The sequence below is a fragment of the Danio rerio genome, chromosome 4 (genome assembly GCF_052040795.2).
Source record: "Danio rerio strain M-AB ecotype USA chromosome 4, GRCz13ab, whole genome shotgun sequence".
Lineage (NCBI taxonomy): Eukaryota > Metazoa > Chordata > Actinopteri > Cypriniformes > Danionidae > Danio > Danio rerio.
Genome location: NC_141024.2, coordinates 74,025,995 through 74,051,500, shown reverse-complemented (window position 1 = coordinate 74,051,500; position 25,506 = coordinate 74,025,995). Strand labels below are relative to the sequence as shown.

Sequence of the window (25,506 nt, the reverse complement as noted above, 5' to 3'; positions counted from 1 at the left end):
AACCGTACGTAATACATACATAGCAGAGCTTGCAAAACTGTAGGCTTTTTTTGTCAACAACACGAACGTTGTCAACATAACTCACTGGAAATCCAAAATGCTTCCACACCGGTGACTTCATTGAAAGAGGAGAGGGTTTAAGCTCTGTCCACGGGTCTCCTGCTTCTGCAGTTTAACAAGCACTTCAACAAGCCTGTTATTTTCCCGCTTGGCAAGCCAAGCTGACGTGACATGGGGGCGTGGCAGCATCGACCATTCTATTTTTTGATTCGATAATCGAAATTGAACATAAATTTCGATCGATTTCAATAATTAATAATAATAACATATAAGGGTGTCAATCTTGGTGGGCTTTTTTTTCTAAACACAACTAATTTCGTTGTAAATGAGCATAAAAAGTTCGGAGAGCAGTCGAATGCTTTCATTATAACGTTAGATGTGTGCATTTTTAAAGTGACACCTCTTATTTAATGTAATAAAAAATCGTATTAACTCAGAGATTCATTCGTTGCTCTTTAATCAGAATGTGCGAGTTAAACAGTGGAGAAACGGCTAATGAGATTTGATAGCTTGATTCTGTTTCATTATAATAGCTATGAATTTTAATAAGTTGAACTGTTTGCTAACGTATTTGCTGCTAATGTAGGCTATATATTTATTTTTCTTTAGTTAATAGTAATTTGAAAACATATTACCGACCATTTAACTGTTTATTTACAATGAAACGGCTCCAAATGATCATATTTAGTATTTTTTTTGTAAGTGGGAAATCCCTTAATATGGTGGGCTTATCCGTTACTTTCACATCCCAATGTTGACAGGTATGTACACTAACCAAGACTGTCACGGCGGCTACTTATTGCTGGTTTCCCGCTGATATGAAGTGCTTCTTTATTCTCGTGTGTACGTGGATGAACGCAGCTACTAAGTGAATATGTGTAAATGTGATTGTGTGTGTACCTGCTCTGGCGAGGGTCTGGTTTGCCTGGTCGGTGAGTAGCTGTGTGAGTCTGGCTCTCTGGGCGTCGATGGTCTCCTGCATGGCCTTGACCCGAATGCGCAGGTTGTTGTTCTCGGTCTGCAGCATGCTGTTTTCATGAACCATATCATTGATGCTCTCCAGACCGTCCTCACCAACCAGACGCTTGCCCTGCTCAACAACAGCCACCCATTAACATACTGTATTCCAATACTTGCGCCATCATATGAGTCATATATTGGTAGTCTACAACCACGTGGTCAGAACACAAACAAGTGGCAGGTGATGGAGTACTAAGCGTTTCTCCTAAAGAAAAGCCTGTCTAAGCAAAATACTAGCAGGCATCCGTAGCTCCGCCTCTTTGCCCATATTTGCTAACTCCCGGCAGGTGCAATGATACGCAAACAAAATGGAGACAGTTGGCCACGCCCACTTGCAGCTTTATTTGCCCTCTTCGGAAACCTGTGGGTGGCAACAGGAATAATACGCCCATATCTCTTTGATTGGTTGCTAGGGCATTGCTAGGCAGTCGCTAAGGCATTGCTAGGCGGTTGTAGAGTTTTCCAGGTCATTAAAATGTAGCTGTAAATGTGGTTTCTAGAGTGTTCAGAATAGTTGCTAGGCGGTTGCTAAGGTGTTGCTATCCTGTTGTTCTGAGTGGCTGCTTAAGCGTTGCTAGGGTGTTTTAAGTGGTTGCTAAGGTGTTGTTCAGAAGGGCTGCTAGGCGGTTGCTAAGGCATTGCTAGGTTGTTGCTATGGTGTTCCAGGTCATTGTTAAGATGTTGCTAGGTGGTTGCTAGGGTGTTCTGTTGGGTCGCTAGGAAGTTGTTAAGGCATTGCTAAGGAGTTGCGAGGGTGTTCTGAGTGGTTGCTAAGGCATTGCTAGGGTGTTTTATGTGGTTGGTAAGGTTTTGCTAAGGTATTGTTCAGAAGTGTTGCTAGGCGGTGGCTAAGGCATTGTTAGGCAGTTGCTATGGTGTTCCAGGTCATTGTTAAGATGTTGCAAGGTGGTTGCTAGGGTGTTCTGAGGGGTTGCTAAGCGATTGCTTAGGCATTGCTATCTGGTTGCAAGGATGTTCTGAGTGGTTGCTAAAGCGTTGCTAGGGTGTTCTGAGTGGTTGCTAAGGTGTTGCTAAGGTATTGTTCAGAGCAGTTGCTAGGCGGTTGCTAAGGCATTGCTAGGGTGTTCAAGGTCATTTTAAGATGTTGCTAGGTGGCTGCTAGGGTGTTGATAAAGCGTTGTTATGCAGTCACTAAGGTGTTCTGAGTGGTTGCTAAAGTGTTGCTAGGGTGTTTTATGTGGTTACTACGGTGTTGCTAGGTGGTTGCTAGGAGGTTGCTAGGAGGTTGCTAAGTCATTGCTATGTCATTGTTACTACGGTGTTTTAAGTGGTTGCTTAAGCGTTGCTTGGGTGTTTTATGTGGTTGCTAAGGTGTTGTTCTGAGGGATTGCTAGGCAGTTACTAAGGTGTTGCTAGGGTGTTCCAGGTTGTTGTTAGGGTGTTGCTAGATGGTTGCAAGGTGTTCTGAGTGGTTGCTAGGCAGTTGCTAAGGCGCCGCTATGTGGTTACTAGGGTGTTCTGATTGTTTGCTAAGGGATTGCTAGGATGTTTCATGATGTTGCTAAAGTGTTGCTAGGCAATTGCTATGGTGCTCCAATTGGTTTCTAGGTAGTTGCTGAGGCCTTCTTGGTCATTGTAAAGGTGTTACAAGGCAGTTGCTAAGGTGTTTTAAGTGTTTGCTAGGCAGTTGCTAAGGCATTGCTAGGTGGTTGCTAAGGTGTTCTAGGTTGTTGCTAAGGTTTTGCTAGGGTGTTCTGAATGGTTGCTAAGCGGTTGCTAAGGTGTTGCTAGGTGGTTGCTAAGATGTTTGAGTTGGCATTGATAGGGTGGTTGCTAAGGCGTTGCAATAAGGTTGCAAAGATGTTCTGAGGTGTTGCTAGGCAGTTGCTAGGGTGTTCTAGGTGGTTACTAAGGTGTTGCTAGGTAGTTTCTAAGGTGTTTTGAGTGGTTGCTAAGGTGTGGCTAAGTGGTTGCTAATGTGTTCAGAGTGGTTGCTAGGTGGTTGCTAAGGTGTTGCTTGGCAGTTGCTAAGGTGTTCTGAGTGGAATGAGTGGAATTATACACTAGTTAAAAAATATATAAACATTTTTGTATAAAAAACTAAAAATACAAGTAATAAATTAAAATAATAAAAGTATTTTTGAATTTTATATTATATTAATTATTTCATATTCTAATATTATTATATTAAAATGAAATATATTACTTTAATAAAAAAAAAAAAATATATATATATATATATATATATGAAATATATAAATGTTATATATTTGTTTTATTATATTTAAATATAAATCAATCAAATCAAATTATAGAACTTGAAGATTGTAATTAAACATCTTTATTAAAACAGCACTTTTAAACAGAACTATTATTAAAGCCATCATATAAATGTCTAACGATAACTCCGGCTCGTAAACATGTTACCAGACACAGCGCAGTAACAGCAGCAGGGGTGAGAGATCACGAAGCAGCACGAACCGTCTTGTACTCCATCAGCTCCATCTGCAGGCGGGCGATCTCCGTCCTCAGAGCGCTGATCTGCTGGCTCGCCCTGTCCTGGTTCACCATCACCTTGTTCTTGATGTTTCGAGCGCGGTTGGCGTATTTGAGTGTGTTCAGCGTCTCCATGAAGTCTCGGTCTGACGGGCTGATGCAGGCGATCATCATCGTCTGACTGCGCTCACAAGAGAGAACAACAGATGGAGAGACTCCTCAATAACACGTGTGGGAAGTTTTAAAGGGGTCCTATTATGCCCCTTTTTACAAGAGTGTGTGTGTGTGAAGATTCAGCTCAAAATAACCCATACATAATGTTTTATATCTCTGTTAGACTGACCCCTTTAGGCTTTGTTGGAGTTTTGGTGGCTGTCGCTTTAAATGCAAATGAGATTGTGATGTTTTCAGAATAGGGCGGAGCTACAAATGCCTGTGTGTCAGCATAGTGGCAGATTCAAAAACAAGACTATCGTCCTATGCTAATGAGGGAGAGATGGTCACTAGTGGGCGGGGCTTTCCCCCTCTGATGACACGTACAAAGTGGGAATGTCAATCAAAGTTTTCATCAGGTGTGATTATAGTAAAGTGTGATGAATGAATGTTTAATATTAGAGGCTGGAGATATTCACACACTCCTGCCACACAACTGTGTTTAAAGCCCTTATAAAAGTGATTATGGCATAATATGTGCCCTTTAAATGGTGTTCAGAGACGGACCTGTTTCCTCCCAGTGAATCCTGCAGCAGGCGGGTGAGTTTGGAGTCTCGGTAAGGCACATGTGTGGAGCGTTTGCTGCGGTCGCCCAGTGCGCTGATCACGTTGCCCAGAGCTAACTGTAACAAACACAACCACAATACATCTATAAGTCAATAAACGTGTAACTGAGTAAGTGTGCGAATAAAGAGGCAGCACAGTGGCGCAGTGGTTAGCACTGAGGCATCACATCAAGAAGGTTGCTGGTTCGAGTTCCGGTCCCAGATTAATAAAGGGACTAAGCTGAAAAGAAAACGAGTGAATGAATGAATGAATGAATGAATGAATGAATGAATGAATACTGGGTAAATAATATGCTGTGAAACACACATAATATGTGCATTAAATGAATCCAATTACATCAAAACAAACAAAACCAAAATAAACAGGCAAGAAAAGCAAAGCAAAACAAACAGAAAAGAAAAAAGCTAATCAAAAGAATAATAAATATAAAGCAAGCTCAAAGCAAAAATAAAATAATAATAATAATAATAATAATAATAATAATAATAAAAATAATAATATTAACAATTAAAATAACAAATATAATATTAATAACAATAATAATTAAAAAATAATAATAATATTTACAATTGAAATAATAAAAAAAAAATAATAAAAATAATATTATTAACAGTTAAAATAATAAAAATAATATTAATAACAACAATAATAATAATAATAATAATAATAATAATAATAATAATAATAATAATATTAACAATTAACAATTAAAAAACAATAATAATAATAATAATAATATTAAAAATAATAATTAAAAAATAATAATAATCTTTACAGAAAAAAGTTTTTCCAAGCTAATATTGGCTAAATATACAGTAAATACTGGCATTAAAAGTACTTCATTGAAAAAATGTACAAGCAAAGCAAAAAAAGTAAAGCAAACTGAAAATAATTTACAAAAAAACTATACATAAATAAATAAATAAATAAATAAATAAATAAATAAATAAATAAATAAATAAATAAATAAATAAGCATAACTAAACAATTAGACACCATTTTTATTGTAAATCCTCATCACTTTTCAGGAATGGAAAAGACTAAATGTAATTAGATCATGTAAGTACAGATAGAGATTATTTCTTTAATAAGCGCATTTTAACAGCGTTTGATCTCTGAAAAACCACCAGGTGGCGCTCAATACAGCAGCAGGTGGATATGAATGGATATGACAAACGCCAAGCTCTGTCATTTTTTGTTCAGAAATACTTACTATACTAATACTAATTATTATTACAGAAATTTATATTGTTCATATTTATATTATTTTATTGTTTTAATAAATGTAATTAAAAACTCACACATACATTAATCATAATGATGATGATGATGATATTACTGCATTTATTATTTTAATATATATAATTATCTCAAACATATTAATAATAATAATAATAATAATAATAATATTATTATTATTATTATTATCAATATTATTATTATTATTAATGTAATAATAATAATAATTATTATTATTATTATTATTATTAATATCAATATTATTATTATTAATGTAATTATTATTATTATTATTATTAATTTAATAATAATAACAATAATAATAATAATAATAATAATAACAATAAATATTATTATTATTATTATTATTATTATTATTACTATTACTATTATTATTATTGTTGTTAATATCAATATTATTATTAATGTTATTATTAGTAATAATAATAATAATAATAATAATAATAATAATAATAATATTGATGATAATAATAATAATTATTATTAATATTATTATTATTAATATCAATATTATTATTATTAATGTTATCATTATTATCATTATTATTATTATTAATATCAATATTATTATTATTAATGTTATCATTATTATTAATAATAATAACTTTATTATTATTATTATTATTATTATTATTATTAATATCAATATTATTATTATTATTATTATTAATGTAATTATTATTATTATTATTATTATTATTATTATTATTATTATTTGTTATTAATATCAATATTCTTATTAATGTTATCATTATTATTATTATTATTATTATTATTATTATTTTTATTATTAATATCAATATTATAATTATTAATATTATCATTATTATTATTATTATTAATAATTTTATTATTATTATTATTATTATTATCATTATTAATAATAATATTATTATTATTATTCATTCATTTTACTTCAGTGTAGTCCCTTTATTAATCTGGGGTCGCCAAAGTGAAATGAACCGCCAGCTTATACAGTATATGTTTTACACAGCGAATGCCCTTTCAGCTGCAACCCAGTACTGGGAAACATCCATACACACTCATTCTCTCTCACACACACTACAGAAGATTTAGTTCATCTATAGCGCATGTGTTTGGACTGTGGTGCAGAACATACAAACTCCACACAAAAATTACAACTGACCCAGCCGAGGCTCGAACCAGCGACCATCTTGCTGTACGGTGACATTGCTAACCACTAAGCCACCGTGCCGCATGATTAATATTATTATTATTATTATCATTATGACTCACCAGTCCGCAGTTGATGGAGATTCCCTCTTTGGCTCGGTCTCCTGTGGCTCCGGTTCTCTTGAGCCGCTCAGATCCGGCTAAATCCACAAAGTGGAACTTGGCCGTGAGCGTCTCGAACTCGTTCATCTCGGAGGAGCCGTTCAGCAGCCGGTTATCAGACTCTGAGTCCTGGAGGAGAGCAACAACACACACTGTGGAGATCACTGGGGGAAACACACTGCTCACACTGTAGACTTCAACACACTTACCCTGCCTGTCTATATGTGTGTGTGTGTGTGTGTGTGTGTGTGTGTATGTGAGAGAGAGAGCGCAATAATGGAGATTGGAGATCTGTATCTCACACTACTAATGAGTTGCCCGGTGTCCACCGGGTTGGGGCATCATTTCTCAAACATTGCTAAAAAAGCTGGCCGGTGTCTGATAAGCGTGAGAGTGTATTGATCAGCGGTGAGAGTGAAGCAGCAGCGGCACCCACCTGTACATTGTCTGAGGCACAGACGCGCACTTGGCACAGGTGGATGGTGAAGATGGCGTGAGATCGAGAGCTCTGGACGTTCATCTGAGTGCTGGCGGTGGTGCGGGACAGAGCGCCCAGTCTCAGACACTGCATCATCTGACACACACACACACACACACACACACACACACACACACACACACACACACACACACACACACACACACAGAGGAATAACTCAGCTCATGAAATAATTCAGGACTGTTCAGAGGAAATTATTACAACTGTTATTAAAAACAAACAAACTTACTTCATACATTATTATATTATTTTATATTATATTATCTTTATTATATTATATTATATTATATTATATTATATTATATTATATTATATTATATTATTTTATATTATATTTTTATATTATATTAGTATTATATAATATAATTTTTTTTATTTTAGATTATATTTATTACTATATTATATTTTATTATTTTATATTATTTATATTATTATTATTATATTATATTAGTATATTACATTATATTATATTAGTATTATATTATATTTTATTATTTTATATTATGTTATATTGTATTGTATTATATTATATTATTTTATTTTATATTATTTTATACTATATTATAATATATTATTTTTATTATATTATATTATTTTATATTATATTATATTATATTTAATTATATTATATTTTATAATATAATATTATTTTAGTATTATATTATATTAGTATTACATTATATTATTTTTTATTTTATATTATAATATTTAATACTATATTATATTTTATTATTTTGTATTATATTATATTAGCATTATATAATATTAGTATTATATTATAATATTTTATATTATATTATAATATATTATATTATTATATTATATTAGTATATTATATTATTTTTTATTATATTATTTTATATTATATCATATTATATTAATTTATATAATATTATATTAATAAATATTATATTAGTATTATTATATATTGTATATTATATTATATTAGTATTATATTAGTATTATACATTATATCATATTAGTATTATTATGTATTATATTATATTAATATTATACTATACTATATTATATTATCATATCATATTATATTATATTATATTATACTATATTATATTATATTTTTTATTTTATATTATATTATACTATATATTATATTTTTATATTATATCATATTATATTATATTATATTAGTATTATTATACATTGTATCATATTAGTATTATTATGTATTATATTATACTATATTATATTATATTATATTATATTATATTATATTATACTATATTATATTATAATATATTATGTTTTATTATATTATATTACAGTATATTATATTATATTATATTATATTAGCTTTCAAAAATGTTAAACTTAACTGTAATAATTTAAATAACTGTATTAAAGATATTTATTTAAAACAATCCAAACATTCAACAATAAACATGTACAATAATATACATTTTATATGAATATTACAATAATTAATCATATAAAAAATAGAATATAGCATTTATTTACCATGTAATAATTCCAACATACTAAGAGAACTGAATTATTATTAATACTAATATTAAACAGACTGGTCACACTTATTTATAGTAAGGTTTTTATTTGTTATTGTCCTTTAATGTAGGCTATTTACTAACATAAAAACTAATACTTCTCAGCGTTTAATAATTAATAAAATATACTTGTTAACATTAGCTAATGCACTCACTGAACTATTGTGATAACATGAGCAGACATTAACTAATACAACCTTATTGTCAAACCAATATTTGCAACAATAAAACCTACATGTTGAATACAAATAATTAATAAAAAGATCAATAAAAAAATAATAATAATTAAAATGATAAAAATATACACACCTAAAAATAAAAGTTCATAACTTAATAACATGATTGTATTATTGTAAGAAATCACTTTAAACATATTTATTTACAGCTTGATAGGTTTTTCCTACTTCTTTTCTTCTTTCTTTGTGATTATATATGTATTTTAGGGGGAAAGTTAACTAATATTTATAAAACTAATTTATTTTTATTAATATTTAAAGAAAAAGTTATTTATATTTAATAAAAAAGTGTATACACTAACTACAGTCTTGTTGCCTATCTAACTATTAGGAGCAACAAATAATAAGTTTATTATATGTTATTTGTTATTACATGTTATTATATAAATAAGTTTAATATGTGTATTTAACTGCTTGTTTGTTTGTCGGTTTGTTTGCACATACACATTTTAGACTGTGAAGCAAGTGCAGAAGACCCTCATATAAACCGACCTCTGCTTCCGAGCTGACGGTTCGAGTGGTGACTCCCACTGTGTAAATCCCTCCATTGGCGTCTTCGTGGATCTTGATGTTGGATTTCTTGACTTCTCGGGTGGAGTCGAACAGGTCCAGCACCTCCTCATTGTAGAGCTGCGAAACAAAACACCGCGCCTCAGACAGCTGAAGACATGCAGCGCTGCTTAGGTAATTCATTAGCCAAGCTCAGACACGCATGCTAACATCGCAAACGTCTACACAGCTCTGCCAAAGACAGCTGTGTTATTTGTGGCTCATTATCAGCACCACCCTAAAATGACACTGCAGTTATCAGAGGACAGATTTAACCCGCAGAGCTGATACGGAGAGATAACCACACATCTGCACTTACGTTAACTAGCGCCTTTGGATTTTACAAGACATCTTATAGTTTTTTGTGGCCTAAAATGAATGAATTTATAGAGGATTTTTTTTTCAATTTCAGACATAAAATGGCATGATGTCTAATATGCTAACTGATTTGCTGTCAAAAGCTTGACGTCTGTTTGACATCCACATATTAATGCCCTGTTGATAGCCAAAAATAACGAGACTAAAGTTTTATAATATAAGAAAGTTTTTGTTTATCTGAAAGCTTCAATTACAAATTACACTGGATTCACTTCCCTACAACGCATGTAAACTACCTTGATGTCAAAAAACAAAACAAAAAAAAAACATCAAACATAAACATCTAACATTGGTCTTAAAAGCATAAAACATGGACATTTACTATTGGGGTTAAAAACACATCAAAAACAGACATTAATATTAGTGTCAAAACGCATATAAAAAAATTGACATCTAACATAAAAAACAGCGTAAAAAACACGTCAAAACTTGAAACCTAACATTGGCATAAAAAGCCACGTCAAAACGTGATATAACACGTCAAGAATTTAAATCTAACATCGTCGTAAAAAACATGTAAAATTGACATCTATCATCGCCATAAAAAAAACATGTCAAAAATTGACATGTAACATTGCCGTAAAAAAAAAACATGTCAAAAATTGACATGTAACATTGCCGTAAAAAAAACACGTCAAAAATTTACATGTAACATTGCCGTAAAAAAAACATGTAAAAAATTGACATGTAACATTGCCGTAAAAAAAACACGTCAAAAATTTACATGTAACATTGCCGTAAAAAAAAAAAACATGTCAAAAATTGATATGTAACATTGCCGTAAAAAAAACACGTCAAAAATTTACATGTAACATTGCCGTAAAAAAAAACACATCAAAAATTGACGTAACATTGCCATAAAAAACACATAAAAAATTGACATAACACTGTCGTAAAAAAAAACACGTCAAAAATTGACATGTAATATTGCCGTAAAAAAACACGTCAAAAATTGACATGTAACATTGCCGTAAAAAAAAAAAACATGTCAAAAATTGATATGTAACATTGCCGTAAAAAAAACACGTGAAAAATTTACATGTAACATTGCCGTAAAAAAACATGTCAAAAATTGACATGTAACATTGCCGTAAAAAAAACACGTGAAAAATTTACATGTAACATTGCCGTAAAAAAAAAAACATGTCAAAAATTGATATGTAACATTGCCGTAAAAAAAACACGTCAAAAGTTTACATGTAACATTGCCGTAAAAAAAACACATCAAAAATTGACGTAACATTGCCATAAAAAACACATAAAAAATTGACATATAACACTGTCGTAAAAAAAAACACGTCAAAAATTGACATGTAACATTGCCGTAAAAAAACACGTCAAAAATTGACATGTAACATTGCCGTAAAAAAAACACGTCAAAAATTTACATGTAACATTGCCGTAAAAAAAAAACATGTCAAAAATTGATATGTAACATTGCCGTAAAAAAAACACGTGAAAAATTTACATGTAACATTGCCGTAAAAAAAAACACGTCAAAAATTGACATGTAACATTGCCATAAAAAACACATAAAAAATTGACATATAACACTGTCGTAAAAAAAACACGTCAAAAATTGACATGTAACATTGCTGTAAAAAAAACACGTCAAAAATTTACATGTAACATTGCCGTAAAAAAAAAAACATGTCAAAAATTTACATGTAACATTGCCGTAAAAAAAACATGTCAAAAATTTACATGTAACATTGCCGTAAAAAAAAACATGTCAAAAATTGATATGTAACATTGCCGTAAAAAAAACACGTCAAAAATTTACATGTAACATTGCCGTAAAAAAAAACACGTCAAAAATTGACATGTAACATTGCCATAAAAAACACATAAAAAATTGACATATAACACTGTCGTAAAAAAAAACACGTCAAAAATTGACATGTAACATTGCCGTAAAAAAAACACGTCAAAAATTTACATGTAACATTGCCGTAAAAAAACATGTCAAAAATTGACATGTAACATTGCCGTAAAAAAAAAACATCAAAAATTGACATGTAACATTGCCATAAAAAACACATAAAAAATTGACATATAACACTGTCGTAAAAAAAAACACGTCAAAAATTGACATGTAACATTGCCGTAAAAAAAGTGTAAAAAATTTACATGTAACATTGCCGTAAAAAAACACGTCAAAAATTGACATGTAACATTGCCATAAAAAAACACATAAAAAATTGACATGTAACATTGCCGTAAAAAAAACACGTCAAAAATTTACATGTAACATTGTCGTAAAAAAAAAGTCAAAAATTTACATGTAACATTGTCGTAAAAAAAAACACGTCAAAAATTGACATGTAACATTGCCGTAAAAAAAACACGTCAAAAATTTACATATAACATTGTCGTAAAAAAAAGTCAAAAATTTACATGTAACACTGTCGTAAAAAAAAAACACGTCAAAAATTGACATGTAACATTGCCATAAAAAACACGTCAAAAATTGATATCTAACACTGCCATAAAAACACAGAAAAAATTTACATATAACACTGTCGTAAAAAAAAAAAACACGTCAAAAATTGACACGTAACATTGCCATAAAAACACGTCAAAAATTGATATCTAACACTGCCATAAAAACACAGAAAAAATTGACATATAACACTGTCGAAAAAAAAAACACGTCAAAAATTGACATGTAACATTGCCATAAAAAACACGTCAAAAATTGATATCTAACACTGTCGTGAAAACACATAAAAAATTGTCATATAACATTGCCATTAAAAAAACAAATCAAAAATTGACATGTAACATTGCCATAAAAAAGCACGTCAAAAATTGACATATAACATTGCCATTAAAAAACGTCAAAACTTGATATCTAACATTGTCGTAAATAAAAAACGTATAAAACTTGACATGAGAAAAAAATTGAAAAAACATAAAAAATTTAGATCTAACATTGTCGTAAAAAAAACATGTCAAAAATTAATATCTAACATTGGCGGAAAAAAAAGTCAAAAACTGACATCTTACATTGTCTTAAAAAAACATTTAAAAACTTGATATCTAACATTGGCAGGGAAAAAGTCAAAAATTGACATCTAACATTGTCTTAAAAAACACGTCAACTTGATATCTAACATTGTGGTAAAAAAAACATATAAAATTGACATTTAACATTGTCGTAAAAAAACCATTTCAAAACTTGATATCTAACATTGGCAAAAAAAAAAAAACACTCAAAAATTGACATTTAACATTGGCTTTAAAAAAAGTCTAAAAATGAACATCTAATAATGGCGTAAAAAACTAAAAAAATATAATTAACATTGGCGTCAAAAACACACACACAAAAAAAATCACATGTAATATTGGTGTCAAAAAACATAAACAAATCACATCTAGTATTGGCGTAAAAAAAGTTAAATAATTACATGAAACATTGTCATCAAAACCACCAAACACTGACATCTAATATTGGTCAAAAAACACGCTAAAAATTGACATCTAATATTGGCGTCAAAAAGCACGTTAAAAATTGACATCTAATATTGGCGTCAAAAAGCACGTTAAAAATTGACATCTAATATTGGCGTCAAAAAGCACGTTAAAAATTGACATCTAATATTGGCGTCAAAAAAACGCATCAAACGTTGACATCTAACATTGGCAATAAAAAACATGTTAATAAACGGATCTAATATTGTTGTCAAAATATCAAAAATCAATGAATGATAGTCCTATAATCCTTTGTTGCGGTGTTTTTTGAAGCCAATGTAAGATGTCAATTTTTTATCTCTGTATTAATGACTTGATGTTCAATGTGGTCAGTTTGCTCGGTAGCTTGCCTTGTATGGTGTCATACTAAGGAGCAGGATGTGTTTGGGAAAGACATTTATATGACACAGATAAGAAAACGCAGCCCAGCTATACATTTGAGATTAGCAAAAATGCACACAGCGCCCTCTAGTGGATTTGTCAACACAAGCTGCAAGGAAACATCATCATAGCAACGTATTTAACGTATTTACGTAGCCGTGGACATATGTATATAATGTAAAAACAAACAAATTACCTAGCAACATTTGCATTAGCATTACAAAAACAATTCTAGAACACACTGGATAGCATTAGGTTTTGCCCACCACAATAATAATTGCATAGTTTAAAGAATTTTGCCGAATTTCTGCAATTAATCCGCTATATCTGTCCAGTTTGAGCCTCTAGTGCAGCTTTTGTTGTTATATATTCCCAATATATACTCTTTATATTTTATTTGGCTATTAAAATCTTTATGTCAGGCTTTTGTGTTGTTTAATGTACATTAAAAACTGAGAAGTGCTGTCAGAAACACATTGAAAGCTCTGTATAGTTCAAGACTGAAGCCGCCTTTCCACTGCTCGTGACGAACGACAAGCGACAGAGCGGAAGATCCCATTACAATGCATATGCAGAAAACACTGATCTGTGGCTAGACTGCATGCGGCTGCACGACCGGCTGTATTCAAGTGTTGTCCACTGCACAAGATACTTTCGTAATCAGAACAAACGGACATCTTTTGAAAACGTCTTCATTAATCATAACCGAGTCAATTAATTTAATTTGCTTAATGACGTTTACATGTTCCCTCCAAAACTGTTGGCGGTCGATGTATTTGTGTTTACATTCATTCCACCATAGTGAATACACTGAGAAGAAAGGCTCTTGCCTTCGCAGTCCTTTACTGGACACACAAACAAATCAGTGTGGGCAAAATACGGCCTGCTTCGTTAAGTATCAGAATTTTGTATATATATATATATCATGATATTCGTAATTTAGTATATCACACAATTTGATGAGATTCTGTAGGCATTTTCACAAAACTAGCCATGCAGGTCACAAGGAACAAGATTATCTTGTATGTTGACACATTCAACTACAATAAAATATTGAGAGCGACGGCCACTAGGGGGTGAATTCTGATAGTCGTGCCTGTACGTATAGCCGGGACACATCAAGCCGACGGTCGGTTGTTTCTCAAAATATTTGCAAATGATATGGATTATTAGAGGCGCGACAGTGCTAACAACTCAAAGCAAGAAGGTCACTGTTTCGAGTCCCAGCTAGGTCAGCTGGCATTTCTGTGTGGAGTTTGCATGTTCTCCCCGTGTTTTTGTGTTTCCCCCACAGTCCAAACACAAGCGCTGTAGGGGAATTGATTAACTAAATTGGCCGTAGTGTATAAGTGTCTGTGAGAATGAGTGTGTATAGGTGTTTTCCAGTACTGGGTTGCGGCTGGAAGGCCATCCACTGTGTAAAACATATGCTGGAGTAGTTGGCGGTTCATTCCGCTGCGGCGACCCCTAATAAATAAGGGACCGAGCCGAAAGAAAATGAATGAATGGATTATAAGACTATCTGATGTGTTTGCACAAGCGAATCTCTCCATGGTGAGCCACATTTACTGTGATAATCATGCTAAACGCTTTGTTTACACTTGTGGCCATTTCATCTTCTAGTTTTTCTTTGTGGAATGAGAAAACAGATCACTGCCCCCTGCTGGAGCAGAAAAAGGTGCAGAACGCATGTTCTAGTTTCAGTCGGCTGCCGTCTGCCGTTTGGTGCGTTCATGTGCAGCTTTTGGTCCAGACGGAACCAGATAACTTTGGTTTTCGTCTACTTTAGTGGTTTGGCGTCACCTTACCGTGTCCTGGCATGAATTGGCTTGATTTAGCATTAAATTCAAAATAATTGACCACAGAATCACACAGAAGTGTGTTAATGTTTTAGGATGAAAACACGACTCGTCCTCGATTCTACAAGTTGGGTTACTGCGGTCGAATTTTAGAACAAACTTTACAAAAACTCACTCGTTATTGCGTTTTTATTTTTTGCTCTCGCAAATAATCTGTACCGTTATCAGGGGTGTAAAGGTGCCATCTAATTTGCATAAATAACTTATGCGTGCCAAACAAGAAAATGCTTAGCACAGATAGTTAATTTATTGCGTTTCTCTGCGATATTCATTCATTCATTTTCGTGTCAGCTTAGTCCCTTTATTAATCCGGGGTCGCCACAGCGGAATGAACCGCCAACTTATCCAGCAAGTTTCAGCCTTCCAGCCGCAACCCATCTCTGGGAAACATCCACAAACACAGACACACACTCTCATACACTAGGGACAATTTAGCCTACCCAATTCTCCTGTACCGCATGTCTTTGGACTGTGGGGGAAACCGGAGCACCCGGAGGAAACCCACGCGAACGCAAGGAGAACATGCAAACTCCACACAGAAAACGCCAACTGAGGCGAGGCTCGAACCAGCGACCTTCTTGCTGTGAGGCGACAGCACTACCTACTGCGCCACTGCTTCGCCCTTCTCTGCGAAATCCCTTTCCAAAACCTTTATATTCACTGTTCCGTACTGGTGGAACGACCTTCCCATTCCCACTTGTAATGCTGATTTGCTACAATCTTTTTCCACAATCAACTGAACCTAGGGTTGGGCGATGTCGACCAATTTGGCATCGTACGATGTCTAATGTGAAACATCGCGAAGGACGATGACATTGTCGACCTAGGCGGCGGTGAATTCATTATTTATGAATAATTAATTAACTCATAACGAACTACCATTTTAGTTTTACCCATAACCAAATCATCAATAAATGAAGATAAGCTACACACAAATGACCACCTGTCAATCACTTTTTCCGCGGGACTCATGAATAGGCAATGTGATCTGTGTCAGTATAATAGCGTCCGCAATCTTGGTTGCTAAAAAGGTGCTCAACCAACAGCATCTGAGGTTTACACAAAATAACTGAGTACAAGCGTGAAAGAGAAAGACTGCAGCAGTGTACTGACGCTGTGACACATGACCTGATAGACTCAAAAGAACGAAGAGTCGCTAAAAAGACAAGAGGAATTAAATATTACGTTGAACAACTACTGTGAGACGCCATCCAGCGGCGAATCCTTGATAAACTGTCTGACGTGCACTGCTCTCTGGGGGTTTGTGCTCAAAGCACCCGCTGGCTGCTGGAGCTCAGACATCCGCATATGCTGCAGCGCATGACTGTGTGCATGTGCGTGGTCACATGACGTGCGTTTTCGGTTGTATAGTGAGAACGGAGGGCTGTTCAGAAATGCTGCGTAAAACGCCAGAGTGGATCGTTTTTGTTTAAACATGCCATTTTGGAACAAAAACCAAGACGTGTTCGCGTAAACGGAACCTGAGTGTGTGTTTTTCGCGAGCGGGTTGCTGCTTCGATGGGGGCAGGGCGGAGGATCGCGATGCCTTCTCAGCATCCCGATGTCTATCGGCCATCAGCGATGGAAGAATGCATCGTATATCGACCGAACCCACCCTGAACCCCTCTTAACAAAACCAGGACCCTTCTTTTCTCCTCCACACGACAACCTCAAAACATTATTTAATTCTGAAAGTGCCTCACGCAGGTGAGTGGGGTTGACAAACCACCTGTAGAAACACTTTTCCTTCCCCAGAACTCGAGCACTTAATTCTGCGAGCACAGATAGTTTCTTTGTATAATCAGCACTTGTTGTTGTGAATCGCTCGTCAATTTTAAACCACTTTGGACAAAAGCGTCTGCTAAATGACAATATATAAAGGTAAAATATTGATATTGCATACGCTATTATCAAAATAAAAACACACCAATGTAAACGACACCGACTGTTTATAACGCAGCTAAAGCGACCAGTCTACATTTGCGATTCGTTCACCTCCAGGAACTGCGCGTTGATCTTGAACTCAGGAACGGGTCGTCCCTGCTCAGTGGCAGCCTGCCTGCGCTCCTCGATGCCCCTGAAGAGGTGACTCACGGCCCGTGGAATGATCCCCAATTCCTCATCAGTGATGTTCACGTCAAACCCGGTGCCCATGGTGTACGTCTTTCCCGAACCGGTCTGAAAGAAATAAACATTCAGGACGGAAGATTAGACAACACAAACCACTCTGCAGAAGACATGAGTTGTGCAGTTTGGCGTGTTCTGAACATTACCTTTACAGAAATACTGCAGATCATGTCAGACTTAGAGATCTAAAAACGACCACTCGTTAAAAATTAAATCCAGTTTCAAGGTGTTTCAAAGAAGTTTGTTATTATTTTCCATAAAACAAGTATCCATTAATGCTGAATGATATCAGAACATTTGTTCAGCGATATTTAAACATTTTATTTTCACATATATTACCTGATACTTGCATTTAATTTATGTTTATAATTTTTTTTTATATTTTAATTGGCCAAAATGGGGAGTTCGTTCATTTGCTCAATCATATGTTCGTTCGTTTGTTCACTCGTTCATATGTTGGTTCGTTTTTTCATTCGTTCATATGTTCGTTTGTTCACTCGTTCATGGTCATTTATTCGTTTGATATCTCATTCATATGTTTGTTCGTTTGTTCACTCGTTCATATGTTCGTTCGTTTGATATCTCGTTCATATGTTTGTTCATTTGTTCACTCGTTCATGGTAATTTATTCGTTTGATATCTCGTTCATATGTTTGTTCGTTTGTTCACTCGTTCATGATCATTCGTTCGTTTGATCAATGGTTCATATGTTCGTTCATTTGTTTACTTGTTTATATGTTTGTTTGTTCACTCATTTGAATCATATGTTTGTTCCTTCGTTTGTTTGTTCACTTGTTCATATGTTCGTTCATTCGTTCACCTGTTCATATGTATTTTTGTTCGCTCACTCAATCATGTTTGTTCATTCACTGGTACATATACTCATTTCTTCGTTTGTTTGTTCACTTGTTCATATGCTCGTTCATTCGTTCACTCGTTTATATGTTTTTTCGTTTGTTTGTTCACTCATTCATATGTTTGTTCATTTGTTCACCCGTTCATATGTTCGTTCGTTCGCTCACTCGTTGATATGTTTGTTTGGTAATTTACTCGATTATACGTTTGTTCATTTGTTAGTTTTTTCACTCGTTAAAGTTTGTTCGTTCGTTTGCACACTTGTTCATACATTCGTTAGTTTGTTCACTTGTTCATGTTTGCTCATTCGTTTCTTTGTTCACTTGCTCATATATTTGTTAGATTGTTCACTCGGTCATGTTTGCTTGTTTATTTGTTTGTTCACTCATTCATATGTTCGTTTGTTCATTCACTCGATCATGTTTGTTCATATGTTTGTTCACTTGTTAATATGCTTGTTCACTCGTTCCTGTTTGTTCACTCGTTCATATATTTCTTTTATTAGTCCGTTCACTTAGGCATGTTTGCTTGTTCATTTGTTTGTTCACTCGTTCATGTTTGTTTATTTGTTTACTCGTTTATATGTTCGTTCATTCATTTACTCGATCATGTTTGTTCAGTTGTTTGTTTGTTCACTGGTTCATATGTTCGTTCGTTAACTTAATCATGTTTGTTTATTCGTTCGTTCGCTCATTTTGTTTGTTAATTCATTTATTCTCTCGATATGTTTGTTCATTCGTTTGTTCACTCGTTCATATGTACGTTCATTCACCCGTTGATGTTTGTTCGTTTGATCCTTTGTTCACTCATTCATGTGTTCGTTTGTTTGTTCACTCATTCATGTGTTCGTTTGTTTGTTCACTCATTCATGTTCATTTGTTTGTTTGTTCACTCATTTATGGTCGTTCATTCGTTCAATCGATCATATGTTGGTTCATTCATTTGTTTGTTCAGTCCTTACTGTTCATTAGTTCATTTGCTCACTCGCTCATTTTTATTCACTCATTCATGTTCAATCGTTTACGTTTGCTCATTCATGTTTGTTTGTTTGTTCACTTGTTCATATGTTCGTTCGTTTGTTCACTCGTTCATATGTTCATTCATTTACTTTTTCATATGTTCATTCATTTGTTCACTTGTTCATATGTTCTTCGCTCATTTGTTCACTCGTTCATATATTCGTTCGTTTGTTTGTTCACTCATTCGTATGTTCGTTCCTTGGTTCGTTTGTCCACTCACTCATATGTTCGTTCATTCATTCTTTGTTCACTCATTAATATGTTTGTTTGTTTGTTTGTTCACTCGTTCATATGTTCATTCATTTTTAACCAATACACAATTTAAAGTCTAAATTGTTCCTTTGTAAAGAATAAAAAAGAAAGTAAAGAAAACAAGTTTCCCTGTCGTGAATTGACTTTTTAAAGCTACAGCAGCCTTCTGTGTGAGCTGGGATTGATTTTAAGAGTTCTGTAAAAAAAAAATAATTCTTCCATTAATGATAAAAACATCTACTGGATTTAATTTGATCCAATTGATTATTTGATTTGGAAATGTGATCAATCGATTGCAAACCGGAAAAAAATGTAAAAGAAAAACCCATTTGATTACAATCATTATTTTTCCAATTTAATAAAATGTCCTATTTATTTTTTGCTGACACTAGAAATCAATAAACCTCCTGACACAAGCTGTCAGTAGATAAAAGGTCACATAAGATTATTTTGAGGTTATATATCTCACAAATGATACAAAATCTCTCTGAGCGAGTCCAAACTCCTGAAAATAGCATTGAAAAGTTAGGCTTCATGGTCTGTGCAGTTGATATGGTTGGTAGACGTGAACTAGAGACATTTTGTGTTTAGCAGGGGCAACAGAGGGGGGGCCGGACACCCAGACAAAAGAAGTCCGGGGTCTCTGTTGCTATCGACACACTGAGGAATGACACGCGGAGCCTGAGCGCACATCACCCGCTGACAGCAGGACCAGACCCCCAACAACAGGGGAGAAATAACAAAGACTGAGGAACACACACAAAGAGACTCTCATGAGGGAGCGTTCTATCATGATTCAAAGACCTTTAATATACCAACTCTGCTGAGAGGAATAGCCCTTTTTAGTAATGAGTTTGATTTAAAAAAATAAAAAGGGGGGAAAAGCTTAGGGCGTTCCTGTCAGAACATGTCTGTCAGTCAGTTTCAGGGAAAAAAAAAAAAAGTTTAATGATTTATTCGCTGCACTTGAGGCAAACAAGACGAGCTACACAACTGCTGATATCTGAGAAAACAATTACAAAACAGTTGATCATTATTAATCAATGCATTTTATAAAATTAACAAACACATAAACAAAATAAACAAATAAATAAATGCATAAGCCAACAAATAAATAAATAAGCAAACAAACAAACTAATAAAAATAAATAAGCAAACTAATAAACAAAATAAATTAATTAATAGACAGATAAATTGAACAAACAAACAAATAAATACACAAGCAAACAAACTAACAGACAAACAAATAAATAAGCAAATAAAAATAAATAAATCAATAAATAAATCAAACAAACAAATAAATAAATCAATAAGCAAAAAAAATTAAATAAATCAATAAATCAAACAAATAAATACATAAATAAATAAGCAAACAAACTAATAAAAATAAATAAGCAAATATTTTTTAAATAAATAAATAAATCAAACAAGCAAACAAATAATTAAAAAATAAGCAAACAAACAAACTAATAACAATAAATAAGCAAACTAATAAACAAAATAAACTAATAAATACATAGGTAAATTAAACAAACAAACCAATAAAAAATAAATAAATAAATAAATAAATAAATAGACAAATCAAACAAACAAAATGAACAAATAAATAAATTAAACATACAAATTAACTAATAAATAAAAATATATACAAACAAAATTAATAAATACATAGATAGATTGATACATCAAACAAACAAATAAGCAAACAAAAAATTACAAATACATAAAAAAATAAATTTAACAAACAAACTCAATAAACAAAATAAACAAATAATTAAATAGATATACAGATAAATCAAACAAACAAACAAACAAATAAAAAAATAAAAATATATATAAATACAGGGATTAATAAATTTAATAAACAAATAAACTAACAAAATGAATTAATAGAAATATATGGATGGACGGAGAAACGGACGAACAGACGGACAGACAGACAGACAGAACTTTAAAGGAGCGTGAACAGACCGTTTTGGAGTAGAAAAACTAAAATGTAAAGCTTTTTATGTGTTTATAACGTTAAAGTAAAAATCTGAGAATGAAAATGATTGTCAGTGTAAGTTGAATTAGTTAAGGTCTCATTACATTCTGTTTTTGTCCTCTGACCATCTTACCTGTCCGTAGGCAAAGATTGTGGCATTATATCCTTCAAAACAGCCCTCGATGAGTTTCTCAGTGCAGTTGCTGTAGAGGCTATCCTGCTGTGAGTCCATGTCAAAAACATAGTCAAACGTGAAGGCCTTGTCTTTTCCCAGAATGACCTGCGGCTCCCCAGGAGTCACAAGTGTGCAGATGTGACACCCCTCGATCTTTTCCTTCGCCAACTGTGGACGAACCCTGGAAAAAACATAGAGTATTGATTGAAATACAGGATCACTAAGTAAGTGTTTTGGTGCTGGGAGAACAGAAACAATTCAATTACTTTGTTTAAAGAAGTAGCTAGTGATCTGCACTCCTTTAATAACTCATTTAAATACTTGATTTTACTGGTTTTGACCTTTTTCATTGTACATTATTTGACAGAAACAGTAATACTCAAAACTAAAAACAAACCAAAAATAAGACTTATGAAATGCTAAAAGTCTGCGAGAATCGGAAGTTGTTGTGACTTTCATTTCAGTTTGCTGAACAAAATAAAACAAAAAAGTTTAAAACACGAAAATGAAAAAACAAAAGACAACAAAAATGTTGATGAAGTCTAGAACCAGATGTTGCTGAGACTTTCAGTTTGCTGATGTACTTCTAACTGAAACCTAATATTTATTAGAGGGCAGGGCATTCTTTTTGTGCATCTTTCCATTGTTTTTTATTTTACATTGTTTGGAAAACAAAACCACAAACATTTCAACTCAATGCCTTCCTCGGTTTGACATTGTACAAATAAGATTTATATTAAGCCCCAAATTCAACAAAACAAACAAAAAACTAAACTAAACAAAAAAGAGCACAGAGCAAACAAAAAATAAAATAAAGAACACAAAACTAAACAAACAAAAAACTAAACAAAACAAAAAAGAGCACAAAACAAAAAAAAAACACAAAACCAAAAAACTAACTAAACAAACAAAAACAAACAACAAAAAAATAACAAAACAAATCAAAGAAAAATTAAGAAAACCAACAAAAAACTAACAAAACAAACAAAAATAAAACTAAATAATAAAAAAACTAACAATCAAAATACAAAGAAACTAAAGAAACGAAAAACAAACAAAACCAACAAAAAACTAAGACAACAAACAACAAAAAACTAACAAAACAAATAAATCAAACTAAAAAAGTAAAACAAACAAAACAACAAGCAAAAATAACAAAACAAAGACAGCAAAACAAAAAACAACAAAACAAACAAAAGACAAACAAAACCAACAAAACGCTAAAAAACAAAAAAAAAAAACAATCAAAACACAAACAAAACCAACAAAAGACAAACAAAACCAACAAAAAGCTAACAAAACAAACAAAACAATCAAAAGACAAACAAAACCAACAAAAGACAAACAAAACCAACAAAAAGCTAACAAAACAAACAAAACAATCAAAAGACAAACAAAACCAACAAAAAGCTAACAAAACAAACAAAACAATCAAAAGACAAACAAAACCAGCAAAAAGCTAACAAAACAAACAAAAAACAAACAAAAATAACAAAACAATCACAAGACAAACAAAAACAACAAAAAACAAAACAAACAAAAATGAAAAACTAAAAAAAAAACAGAAAAAAAACAAAACAAATAAAAAACTAACAAAAGACTAACAAAATAAAACATAAAAAACAAAAAATACACAAAAATAAAAACCAAATGACAAGTCTGAACCGGAAGTCGCTGAGACTTTCATTTTAGTTTGCTGAAGTACTTCTAACCAATCTAAATATATAACATGGGGCAGGGCTTTCTTTTTGCACATCCTTCAATAGTTATGAGTGCGAATAACAAGCTACTTATTGAAACAAGTTTGGTAAAAGATCAACACACCGAATAAAGAATCAAGCGAAGCAAGAGTACAGTGCACACTACACTAATGCACTTAAAATACTTTCAAATGAAGGAGTGAATGAAACGGTATATCAGATATTACATTGTGATGTTGTACGATTTAAATTCGTGAAAACAACAACAACAAATTCAACAAATCTGAGTCGCTAGATAGCAAAGTGTCAATTTTAAGGATGCAAACATTACATCTGATGCCTACAGCATAACTAGCGATTCATGCTAGGTTGATAACTAACATACAAGGGGCCGAAAAACATTAAAACATGGGATTTGTGCTTCTAATGCTTTCAAAAAGTCTTCAGGAATACTAGATTCACTGAAAGTGACATGAATACGAGTATGTTTCTGAACAGAGAGTCTCTGTTCCAGCACAGCGAGAGAGGAAGCTCTGGCTACACGGTAGGTAAACAGTCACACCCCGGGCTTCATTTACTCACGTTTTTCTGCTTTCATTATTGAAACCTTTCCTTCAACGCCAACTGCTGCTCTGCCTTTTCATTTTCAGCACTTATTCTGATATTTCTGAAGAGTTGTGGATCACAAACACAGTGCTGATGACTTTTTGGTGGCTTGAGAAAGTCTTCTTCTGAGGCAAATTTTAAAGTGCATCTCCTCTCAAGCCTTTCAAGCTACATCCCTCAAATTTCTGGTAGACCTTCAGACTAGTCTGACTCGGGTTGCTATGTCTTTTCTAACTGATCCGACTTTCGGTTTTCCAAAAAATGAGCCGGGAAATTGCGAAAAGCCCCATTGACTTAGCATTGAACTCATAACTCATAACCAAAATCACCCCAAGAATGCAACGACAACCCATCCAAGAGGTCTCAAAAGACCCCACAACAACACCCAAAGAACTGCTGGCCTCAGCTGAGGCGAGTGTTCATGACTCCACCATAAGAAAGAGAACGGGCAACATTAAACCGTGACAATGAGTGAGAAATCAGGTAGGGGCAAAGACTTTTTCCCACCACTGTAGATCCACTATATATACGCAGTTGTTTGTTGTGCATGGGTATTTCCCAGTACTGGGTTGCAGCTGGATGAAGCTGAATAAATAATAATGAATGAATGAGTTGGCGGTTGATTCCACTGTGGCAGCCCCCTGATGAATAAAGGGATGAAGCTGAAGAAATAATAATGAATGAATGAGTTGGTGGTTCATTCCACTGTGGCAGCCCCCTGATGAATAAAGGGATGAAGCTGAAGAAATAATAATGAATGAATGAGTTGGCGGTTCATTCCACTGTGGCAGCCCCCTGATGAAGGGATGAAGCCGAAGAAATAATAATGAATTATTGAATGAGTTGGCGGTTCATTCCACTGTGGCAGCCCCCTGATGAACAAAGGGATGAAGCTGAAAAAATAATAATGAATGAATGAGTTGGTGGTTCATTCCACGGTGGCAGCCCCCTGATGAACAAAGGGATGAAACCGAATAAATAATAATGAATCAATGAATGAATGAATGAATGAATGA

At 33.1% G+C, this 25,506-nt stretch overlaps 2 protein-coding genes across 6 annotated transcripts in view; one reads left to right on the top strand and one right to left on the bottom strand.

Annotated features, from left to right (window-relative positions):
• Positions 1 to 25,506, top strand: part of slco1d1 (solute carrier organic anion transporter family, member 1D1) — a 790,174-nt gene that overhangs the window by 347,457 nt on the left and 417,211 nt on the right. The gene's annotated exons all lie outside the window — the stretch shown is intronic.
• Positions 1 to 25,506, bottom strand: part of si:cabz01066312.1 — a 109,540-nt gene that overhangs the window by 49,183 nt on the left and 34,851 nt on the right. For all 5 annotated transcript variants that reach the window (NM_001442733.1, NM_001442734.1, NM_001442735.1 and 2 more), the window contains exons 2-9: positions 22,143 to 22,365; positions 17,768 to 17,950; positions 9,624 to 9,761; positions 7,310 to 7,447; positions 6,835 to 7,002; positions 4,258 to 4,373; positions 3,523 to 3,718; positions 961 to 1,150 (exon numbers count right to left, since the gene is read on the bottom strand). In NM_001442733.1, coding sequence (NP_001429662.1) covers positions 961 to 1,150; positions 3,523 to 3,718; positions 4,258 to 4,373; positions 6,835 to 7,002; positions 7,310 to 7,447; positions 9,624 to 9,761; positions 17,768 to 17,950; positions 22,143 to 22,365 — 1,352 coding nt within the window. The remainder of the gene's footprint in view (positions 1 to 960; positions 1,151 to 3,522; positions 3,719 to 4,257; positions 4,374 to 6,834; positions 7,003 to 7,309; positions 7,448 to 9,623; positions 9,762 to 17,767; positions 17,951 to 22,142; positions 22,366 to 25,506) is intronic.